The sequence below is a fragment of the Microtus ochrogaster genome, unplaced genomic scaffold, assembly GCF_000317375.1.
Source record: "Microtus ochrogaster isolate Prairie Vole_2 unplaced genomic scaffold, MicOch1.0 UNK34, whole genome shotgun sequence".
Taxonomy (NCBI): Eukaryota; Metazoa; Chordata; class Mammalia; order Rodentia; family Cricetidae; genus Microtus; species Microtus ochrogaster.
In genome coordinates this window covers 1,045,843-1,057,136 of record NW_004949132.1, presented here as the reverse complement: position 1 = coordinate 1,057,136, position 11,294 = coordinate 1,045,843, and the positions used below count along the sequence as shown (strand labels likewise).

General features: G+C 35.1%; 1 protein-coding gene across 1 annotated transcript in view; it reads right to left on the bottom strand.

Annotated features, from left to right (window-relative positions):
• Nucleotides 1–2,643: 2,643 nt before the first annotated feature.
• Nucleotides 2,644–11,294, bottom strand: part of Il13ra2 (interleukin 13 receptor subunit alpha 2) — a 23,914-nt gene continuing 15,263 nt past the window's right edge. The window contains exons 5-9 of the mRNA XM_026789955.1: nucleotides 10,278–10,462; nucleotides 9,000–9,145; nucleotides 7,578–7,722; nucleotides 3,887–4,002; nucleotides 2,644–2,700 (exon numbers count right to left, since the gene is read on the bottom strand). Coding sequence (XP_026645756.1) covers nucleotides 2,644–2,700; nucleotides 3,887–4,002; nucleotides 7,578–7,722; nucleotides 9,000–9,145; nucleotides 10,278–10,462 — 649 coding nt within the window. The remainder of the gene's footprint in view (nucleotides 2,701–3,886; nucleotides 4,003–7,577; nucleotides 7,723–8,999; nucleotides 9,146–10,277; nucleotides 10,463–11,294) is intronic.

Sequence of the window (11,294 nt, the reverse complement as noted above, 5' to 3'; positions counted from 1 at the left end):
CTGGTGGCTTCTGCTCTGTCTCACTCTGCTACATTTTCTATATAGCCCATGCTCACCTACATAGGCGTGGTGTGACCCACAGGGGCCTAGACCTTTTGTTTATCAATCATCAGTCAAGAAAAGATTCCACACAGCTGCCCAAAGGCCATCCAACAAAGGTAGTTCTTGAACAAATGTTTCTTCCCAGGTCTCTCGTTTGAGTCAATATGACAAACAAAAACAAAACTAGACAGTATCCTAGTTATACAAGTAGAAAAAAATAGGAATGGCCAATTGTTTTTTTTAAAATTAGTATCAGTCATTTGTGAAGATACAGAGCAAAGGGGACATGCATTCATTTCTAATAGACACAAATAAGAATGACACTTTAGAAGAGGTTTGAGAACTCCTTACAATGCCAAACATTGACATACCATTCCGCTAAATATTGACCCATAAACAGACACACACAAACACCCCAATAATGATGGAGGTATGCCAAAGGAAGAAAAAAGTCTCAATTATCAAATTATAGCAATATGAACAATAAAATAAATAAATATTGGATTGCGACACAAAGTATATCATAAATCTGTATGTATCCACATTGGCATAAATAAATATGAATGTTTTATATAACTTGACAACTTACTCATTCTATATTCCAATTTATATCATAATTTAGATATTTGAATTTGGGGTTTTGGTTTCTACATCACTCCACTAATTTTAATGATCTCTGATTATAGTTATGTGCCTCCAAATTGGCAACAGGAAGCCATCAGCTACAACTACCAATCTCAGTAGATTTTTTTTTCTCTAGGCTATAGAACTATATAAACAGTTATACAACTGAAAACTGCCTCAAAAGAGTACCTTTTCTCTGTCTTTGTGAAATTATTACAACTAGTTTTCCCGGAAATTGTTACCACATATTTTTAATTAGGAAAATGTATAAAATCCACATGATACTAGCTTTCAACTAGGGTGTATGCTTTATGAAGACAGTTGTCTGATTGCAATAGGCCAAGCATTCCAACCACCAGTTCCCTTTGACATCACAATCATTCTCTTCCTGTAGTATGTGGTTCTCAGAGCTACTTAAATTCATGCCCACCACCAGCCCTAGGCACTGCCTGATGATCTTTACAGAGAAATTCTTCCCCATACTTCTCATCACACTTACAGAAATTCTAGGGAAAATAGCTAATGATCAATTTACACTTAAAATGTGAACTTTTCACTTATATTTTTTGTATAAAAACAAAACCAAAAAGAATTTATATTAAATTATGGTACCTTCTATCACCAATGACAATTATTATAAATAATGGTATTTGGGCTTACAACTCAGGTGTAGCAATTTTTCTTCTTTAAGAGATGATCAGCAGCAATTATAGTAACCCTCCTCTCCATTAAATGATCTCAGCAATTCTCATTCTGTAACACTGAGATATCAGTACTTTTAATATGGAGTGTGTAAATGAACCCCTGAAGCACACTGCTCAAGTGTCAACTGCTGGGTAGGTCTTGAGTAGAGAATTCTAATATGCTCCCAGAGGATGCTTGACTTAGAATAACATTGCATAAAAATTAATCTAAACTAGACTTAGTTCTTGGCTGAAATTTGGAGTCTAATATCCCATTCAAAATTTAAAAACTGTCTACTACACTACTACACCAAGGCAGTTAAGTTACTTAACTTTGGAATTTACTTTTAAAATCTTCTTACTAAATTCAGATTTGATCATTGATCTTGCCCCCTCCCACTCCCACAAGCCGTAACACTGACAAAAATTAAGACAGTCAAAGCAGCAAAATGCTTAGCAAGTAAAGGGATTTGTAATGCAAGCCCAATGACCTGAGTATGAACCCCAGTTTCCAGTATGGAAAGAGAGAACTGATTTGTAAATTGTTCTTGAACCTCCACATTAGGTCCTTGACACATGTTTTTATACCTCCTCATACAATCATATTTTTAAATGAAAGTTTACCTGTAGCTAACAGGGGATTCCCATGTTTTTACTGTATTGTGTACGAGTTCTGAACTTTTCAAATATAGTCCCTGGTCAGTTCACAAATTTCAGCCTTATAAGCATCCTTTTCTTTTGTGAAATGGTATACTCAAAGAACTGGGATTGTGTTCAAAGATTCCTTCATTCTTATTTGTGGTGAAGATTTTTTACCCAGAATTCAGTTTAAAACCAGAATCCACATAACAATTAAATCGCGTTTCCCAAGATTTGGCAGTGCCTCCATAGGTTAGTTCAACTTACAAGATCATATTATTTTATCAGTGCAACACTGAAAAAAATCTGATCCACCTCTTGTTTTTTCTACATATAAAGCTCTTACTATATATTTATGTAAAAACAAATGATTACTAGAACGTAGTAAGTCTACTATCAGTTAAGGATTTGAGTACCATAAAATGTACCTAAATGCAGTGATGAAGGTGAGCATGATGCAATGTCAGTACTTGAAATGTTGAGTCAGTACTATCACATGCTAAGGCACCTTGAGATACATAACCACTCCTTGACTCAAAAACCCAACAGTATCAGGACAAACACTATTTTGCAATAATATGTATTTGAAATTTGAAGAGAAAATGAGCTTAATATGACTCGTGCTGGGTGGCTATAAGCCTATAAAAAGGGTAGCTTAACAGAGGGTCTCTTCATAAGAATAAACTTCCTTGTTCAGCTCCATATGGAAGCTCTGAAATACAAAAAGAGCTCTGTTACTAACAAATTGTTAATACAATCTTACTAAAATTTAACAATTCAGAATATAACCAGCAGAGAAGTGAAACATTTCCTGCATATCCCCTATTCTATGTTTACAAAACACAGTACTAAGGTCTTTTTCTCACACATGAACTCTAGACTGACAGCTGTGGAACCTTCATGGGACTGAAGTAGGCCCTCCATATGTGGGAGACAACGGTGAAGCTTGAACTACTTGTGAGGCCCCTGGCAGTAGGACCAAGATCTATCTTTGGTGCAGGAGTTAGTTTATAGGAGCTCATTCCCCATGGTGGGATGCCATGCTTAGCCTTAATGCTGGGTGGCAGGGGGAGCTTGCACCTGCCCTAACTTAATGTGCCAGACTTTATTGACTCCCTATCAGAGACCTTAGTCATTGGGAGGAGTGGATAGGGGGTTATCTGAGGGAGAGGTGGGGGACAGGAAGAGGTGTGGGGGAGAACAATGATTGGAACGTAAAATGAAATAAAAATATATAAATTTTAAAAAGATATTTTTCTTCAAGCACAGTTTTTCCTTAAAGTCTACATCATAGATAGTTTTAAGTGTCAACTTGACACAATTTCAAATCATCTGGAAAGGGGATCTCAGTGAGATTTTTTTTCAGGTCAGGTTGACCTGTGGTCACATTTGTGAGGGATTATCTTAATTCCATTAACTGACATCGGAAGGCGCATCCCACTGTGAGTAGCACCATTACTTTAGCTTGTGTCCCAAACTGTGTAAGAATGGAGAAGGTAAGCTGAATGCTAAGCACACAAGCATTCATTTCTCTCTCATTTTTGCTCTAAATATATGTGACCAGCTGTTTCAGGTTCCTGTCACTCATGTCACCTTTCCTCCTCCCAATCCAGTTCTTCTGGAGTTCAGGCTCTGTACTGTCTTCTAACCTAAAGACCTGTATTTTTTTCATGTTACATATATATAATCTTCCATTTTGACAAATTTAACCACCACTCCCAAAATTGTGGCTTTGTAGTATCAATTTTGAATTTTCTGATAATATCTTCATAATGTATATCATATTAATTGTAACTCATAATGAGCAAGCCAAAGTATAAAATGCAGGTCTCTGAATTCTGAATGCATTGTTCTTATGTGTCTACTGTTTAAACATGATATGACATAAAACAACTTACCAATGTTGGTTCGGGTTCTTCCTTCTCCACAATCAAGCAGAGAAGTAATAAAAGAAATACAAAGAAGAGACAAATTGGCACTAAGAAAACAATCTTTGAGTCTGGTCCCATGTAGCCTAGGATTAAAAAAAAAACAATAAAAGGAGAAATGCTAAAAGGTTTATAAAGATCTTTTAATTTCAATTATTTCACAAATATCCTGTCAGTGTTACAGAAATGTAGTTAAGGGGGCACAGTTGCCAACGCACAAATACCACATCAGGGTCTGAGTTTAGCATTCCTCTTGTTGGCAAACATTTCATCCAGAAGAACTACTTTGCTCAACTGTGACATCTATCCTATTTCAATTCCAAAGCACATGTGATTTTGCTTGTAATTTGATGTTGTGACATTGTTCATTAAAAACACATAATACAAGAGTCAAGAGCTTAAACAAATAAGTCCTATGTGTCTCCTTACCGTGAGGAACAAGATCTGGCCTTCAATAAACATGCATATGAGGGTAATGACACTAACCTTACAAGGTCACATTTTAAAATTTTCTCACACTTTAGAGACTGAACTGAAGAACAAGAGATGACTTTACTGTTTGGCATTTAGATGTGATATTTTCTTCTTTCTTTCTCTCTTTGGTAGTTTTTCTTTTGTTTTAGCAAAAGCAGTTGATCGAACCACAGGCCTTGAGCATGCTAGGCAAGCCTTCAAGTACTAGGAGATCACCAGGACCAGAAGTGGAGTGTTAATGTTGCTTCTGCATAGTGGAACTGTCGGTGGTGATACTTAGATTCTAAACAAATGTGTCCTTCCAAGTCTAGTATCTCTGACTTGTTTTGGAATAACATACAGCATGTCAACTTTTAGTTCCAGATCTATAAATCTACCCCATCTCAATTTGTCTTTGTCTTATTCCCTTGAGCTCTTAGTTGCCTCTAGAAAAATTTGAGCCAAATTCTAATGCTTAGTATCATAAAGATTTACAGGGGTAATTTCCAGAGACGTGACAAACAGGACAAATCTCCTGACATGGAAAGTTAACAAGGGCAGGGCAGACAGTTCCTTTCGTAAGGTTCTGTTTGTGTTCTCTCGTCAAGACAATTCCTAAGAACTTATTTTATTGCCAAAATATTATTGTACTACTCCCCCCCCCCATTAAGTCCAGCGTATGTTGCCCAACAGCTGGTGGGAATGGGACATGACCGGGACCGGAAGTGTGGTCAAAAGCTCGGGGGTCATGTTCATAAAGAAAGTTGACTATCCCTATCCCAGGAGGTATAAAATGAAAAACTCAAAGTTTGGAGGGTAGAAAGGTAAGGGCAGATAGGATGAGAGGAGTTGGCAATTTTAATATGATCAAAATTTAACACACAAAATTCCCAAAAAACAACAAAAGTAGTATTAAAATTTTAATTGTCCTAAAAAAGTCCCTTCTGAGGGCCTGCCTGTGTGTGGTCTGTGGCCTAAGCTCACATTTTCAATCTTCAAAATTGTAGTAGAATAAATATATGCTTTTAAACTAAATATGTATAAATATTTATAATATATACAAATATATGCATACCTATAGTTGTCCTATTTTTTCTATAACTTGAAGTACCCAACAAGAAATGCATCCTAAAATCCTAAAACTATAAGCAACTCCAAAAAAAATTTATTCCTAACTTGTAAGTCTAAATTTAGACTCTACCAAGCGATACCTGTCAAGACGAAGTAAATCTGAGTCATCAAAATTCCTGATGTGATTATATGAATACAAAAAATATACATTTTAATAATATAATAAAGAAAAATCTCCAAATCTACATGAAATTTATGGTCTAATTACAAAATATAACTCAATACAATACACACAAAGAGATATACACATATATATTTTCCAGATTTCTGCTTTCTGACAGTGGAAACAAAAATGAAAACTGTAGAGGCAGTAACAGTATTCTTTCTGATTACACACACATACTCCTCTTGTTGAAGTCCTCCTTACCCTGACTATTTTCCTCCAGAACCCCTAGTTGTTGTATAACATATTTTACTTGGCTATTATTTATTTCTTCTCAACGTGAGAATAACATAGTTACAACAAAGTAAAAATTACTGCTGGATATCCAATCCCTAGAACCTAATTCACAGTAGGTACTCAAAAAATATTTGATAAACAAAATTGAACAATGATTCTGCTGTTTTTGTAGGGAGGTAGAGTCAAAAAATCCAGTCTAGTCAAATCATGTGAAAGAGTAACAACTAATAAAAGATTATTGTCTAATTTGTACATTTATTACAGTTGCATCCATTTATGAATATCTAAATAAACAATGCTAAAGTGATTTTTTTAATTTTGAATAATTATGAGCAATTTGGAGTTTTTTGTTTGTTTGTTTGGCCGGTTGGAGTTTTTTTGTTGTAGTGTTTTGATTTTTGAGACAGGGTTTCTCTGTGTAACAGCTCTGGTTGTCCTGGAACTTACTCTGTAGACCAGGTTGTCCTTGAACTCACAGAGTTCTGCCTGCTTTTGCATCCTGAGCACTGGGATTAAAGGTGTTTGCCACCAATACCTGAACTTAGTAATTTGTAATAATGTTAATATATTCTGAAACCAACTGTCTAGGCTTTTAAGTTTATATCACTATGAAATTTGAATATCTTTTTGAATATTTGAATAACATAAATCACTTTCTATTAGCATGGGAACTGATTGTTTCTCCCAATTGTAGCATCTGTGATGGTGCGTTGTAATTGTCAGCTTTCTGCTCTGTGCAATTGTCTGGGAAGACAGTCTCATAGAGAGGATGTTTGGAGCAGGTTGGCCTATGGGTATACCTGTGAGGCATTTTCTCATTTGTGTTAACTGAGGTGGAAATAACCACCCTCTATACACAGCATCATTTCATAGGCTAGGTCCTGGATTGAATGACAAGGAGAGTTGCCTGAGCAGTGGTTAGATGCATGCAGTCATTGTTTTCTTCTCTTTACTGCTGGTGTGAGGCACTCTTTTAAATTTCTTCCAACTAGACTTCCCAGCTGTGATGGACTGTAACCAGGAATCCTGATCTAAGTACTTCCTTTCTTCCTCAAGTTGCTTTTGGGCAGGATATTTTAATCACAACAACAGACATGAAGCCAGAACATCTCAACTAGAAAAATTACCAGTACTTTGTATTAGATACTTGGAGTCAGTTACAGCCCTTGCTATTAAAGTTATGTTCTTATGAAAATTGAAAGCTCAACAATATTGATTGAAATGGACTCTGAACCTTCCCCCAAGAAAAACTATGAAATTTTCATAGCAGATAAACAAAATTGTTAAATATTAAATTAACTAAAGACAAATTAAATAAATAAAAATATAAGAAATACTATAATATATAAATTATATAATATAATTTGTTATATTTATATATAAATTAATAAAATATTAACATATAAATTATAATAGCATATAAACTAAATAACTATAGATTAATTAAATATGAATATTGACTATTAAATATTATCATATTAAAGCAGAATGACTTCTACTTCCAAATGAGTACTAGATTTTCAGTAAGCATATTATTTATTGAGGTACTTACTCCCCCCCATTTATAGATGATGCTCAAGACACTTTGATCTTCCATTACAAGCACACGAAGAGAAAATAAATTTTCTAGCGAACAGCCCAGAGTTACTTAGTGCCTATCCTTTTCTTAGTGCATACCTTCCCAGCATTCCTCTTCACTCCATTCACTCCAAATTCCATCATCTGCACAGTATATATTGACTTTACTTCTTACAAAAAAGCACAGCTCTTCACTATCATTTGCTCTTTTTTTCAACTTCATGTCATTTTTATCTGTGGCAGACTGAAAGTCAAGACAAAAAAAAATATGGTGTGTTTATTTGACCTAAGTGCAACTGCTGTGATTTCCTTTCTCAGCTTCGAAATGTTTGTGGACATGAAACACCTGCATTGGGATACTAGCAGTGGTCATTCACTATACACTTCCACTTTGTAGCTGTCTTTTAGTTTATCTTTTGTCCTATCACAGTAATTGGTTACTTGTAATAAGGAACAGCATGTGTGATATGTCACAACTCTATGTAATTTGATGTCCATAATGTCCAGATTAGTCTCTGATATTCCAGGTTGCACAAGGGGGAACAGAAAGGCTACATAAGAAGAGTTTACTGAAGTAAAAAAGTGTCATGTGAATGCAAATTTTCTGGAAACTGGAATGCTCATATTTAAAATGTATCCCCTACTCTTTTGCTCTGATTAACTTTTGAAGACCCATATAGTAGTCCTCAGTGATTGGCACAAAACTACCACTTCAGATATGAGACTACCACAAAATATGTGGATACTCTTCATGAGAATCACGGGGGAAACAAAAACTAAAGAAATGATTTCAGATTTCCACTTCAAAGTGCTAAAGAGTTCTTCACATATGCTATGATTGCTTTTCATTTATTTAACAGCTTCAGAGCCTAGAGAATATGTAGTGTAGACTTAAGAGGACTGGGAATCAAGTTTTGAGTATACTTCTATTTGTCTATAAAGTCAATAACCTTCCTGGAACAAGGATACTAACACAATTACCATTTTTCTATTCTGTGAATTGAATCATTGAGAAACAGTAGTTCACATTTTTTGTCTTTACCAATATCTAAACTGGAAACAAACAAGTCAAAGCAATGTATACCAAAGTGGGGTTAAAGAAATCACCAAATCCTTGATGTTTGGAAGTAATTAGTTTCACAAGCATCACTGCTTTTAAAAGTCCCTCTTCTCTAGGAAATCTCTTATATCTCTGAGGACTCTTAATTTTGACCTCATGGTTGGACTTCAGAAAGTGATTTCTCTCTGTGTGTGAGAGAGATTTTTGTAATTTAATTTATTAAGACAAAATTGGAAATAAGTAACTATATTGTCTCCAGGCTCTTTTGCAACTTTAAAATTGGCATGGTTTGGTTATACTTTTTTATATTTTCATTGTCCACTGTATTTGGCTTTCTGAAAGGAAACAGAAATACTTGTTATGGTCCATCCTTCTTTTGAACGACAACAGATTTTGATTCTCCAATATCCTATTATATTTAAATATTACATTTATGATTTTAGCCAATAAGTACAGCATACCTCCCAGGAAATATCGTCTTCTCGGACCACAACCTCGTAAGTGTAACACCTTGGTGGAATGGGTCCTTCAGGTGTGCTCCATTTCATTCTAATCTCAACGGAATCCTCCATGCCAATGTGAAGGAATTCTGGTGGCAAGGGTTTAACTAAAAAGCAGAAGGAAACAGTTTCAACATGAAAGTTCCTAAGTTAGCAGCAGCCCTTATCCAAAGCTGGGGACACTCTGTAACAGAAACTTTCAGGGACAAACTAAGTGGCTAAAGATTATTCTCCTGATGTGACTGAAAACCAAAGTTGCTTGCCAATCAAGATGACTTCTTGAGAAATTTGATTATTTGGGAAACTCATTTTTGTTCATTTGGTTTTGATAAATTCCACAGTAATAAATATTGGAGGCCAAGAGGAATAATAAGAAGCCCCAAATCATTGCAATGATTTCCTCATTTTGCAACTTTAGATACAACAACCAAACTACCATTACTACAACTATGAATACTTTCTAACTAATCTATATGCTCTGGCTACTATTCATCTAACATCGCGCCAGTGTTGCATGGTCTTCCACTGTCTTCACTTACATGATAAGGAAATGTAAACAGAGACCTTAAGCCAATCACCCAAACCCATATAATTCATAAATGGTAGACCCCCAGATGTGGGCGTGCCTTTAATCCCAGTACTAGGGAGGCAGAGACAGGCAAATTTCTGAGTTCAAGTCCAGCCCTGTCTACAGAGCGAGTTCCAGGAAATCCAGAGCTACATGGTGGGACCCTGTCTTGAAAGAAGAAAGAAAGAGAGGGAGGGAGAGAGAGAGAGAGAGAGAGAGAGAGAGAGAGAGAGAGAGAAGAAAGATAGAACGGGAAAAGAAAAAGAAAATGGTAAACCAAGTGTTCAAAGCTAGGTTCTTACTCTTAAAATTCTTGGAATAAAGAATACAAATTCAGAAGTCATGAAATGTTTTGGTTTTCAATAGTTTGTCGTATGAAGCCAAGGTTAATAGATTCTATAATTAGTAATTCGCTAAAACTAAACAGAAGTACTAAATAGCAAAGAGTCAAGCTGGAAAATGAATTGTGATCTCTAAAAACAGTGCTGTTTTATATTTCTCTCAATATCTTCTCTACTTCCTCATATGCTCTGCTTCCTTTGTGTTTCTGCCTTTGCACTTCCACAGCTTTTATAAATATCACTCTTTCCTTTTGCCTCTCCTGCTCCCTTAGGAAAGGCCAGAACTAGAATGAATGGTTTTGAAGTTGACATTGTTTGTTCATATTTCACCTATATTTTGAAGTTGAAAAACGGTATAGCTGGATCCGATAGGTTCTGTGTTTGAGGATCCATTAACACAGATAAAGAAGTCTTTATAGTCTGATGACTCCAAGTCGGAAAGCTTGCACCCAATGTTTTTTTCATTATCCCGAAGATAATTCGTACACTGCAAGGCTTGATCCAAGCCCTCGTACCTATAGCAAAAGGAATATTTCAGGAATTGTTTAGTAGCATCTTTTTTTTATCCCAGTGATCAGTTTTGAGTTATCTAGTAATATTATATGAAATATACATATGAGCACAGTATATTGATTCAGTAGAATATATATTTATATAGCAACATAAACACAAACACATATGTAACAATAGTAATTTTTAAAAGAGTTCATGACTTTGAGAGGTCACTACAGCCATTGGAGAGAGATAAGGGAGAGATAGAAACAATGTAAATATGGTACATATGTATGACATTCCCAAAAATGTTATAAAAAGGCTACAATATAAAGAAAGAAATCATTTAGTACCTGATATTTGCTACATGCAATATATTCACCAGCAAGAAAATCAGCCTAGTTAATTTCATGGAGCTTCAGTTCAATATGAATCTTTACAAAGAAACTCAAGTATTAATTATTATTAATAGATTTAGATTTTGTTGACTCACCAAAGTTGGTGAATCAAAGATTTGGGTTATTAAGGTAACCTTAACATCATTTGACTGAGAAAATTATTCAAAGAGAAAGCGTACTTAAAAGCAGATATAAAATATTTCTAAGTTTAATAAAACAAAAAGAAATCTTCTGATGTTATAACATATTGTGATATAAGTCTGAGAAAAACCAACTAGAGGAGGGGGTAAAATGAGCAAGACAAAGTAATTTGTAAAGTGCAGTGTAATTTTTCTCTTTGTCTTAAGCAGGAAATTTCGTCGTGATGTGGGAGTGATTTCTTATTAATAAAGAAACTGCCTAGGCCCATTTCATAGGCCAACCCTTAGGTAGGCGGAGAAAACAGAACAGGATGCTG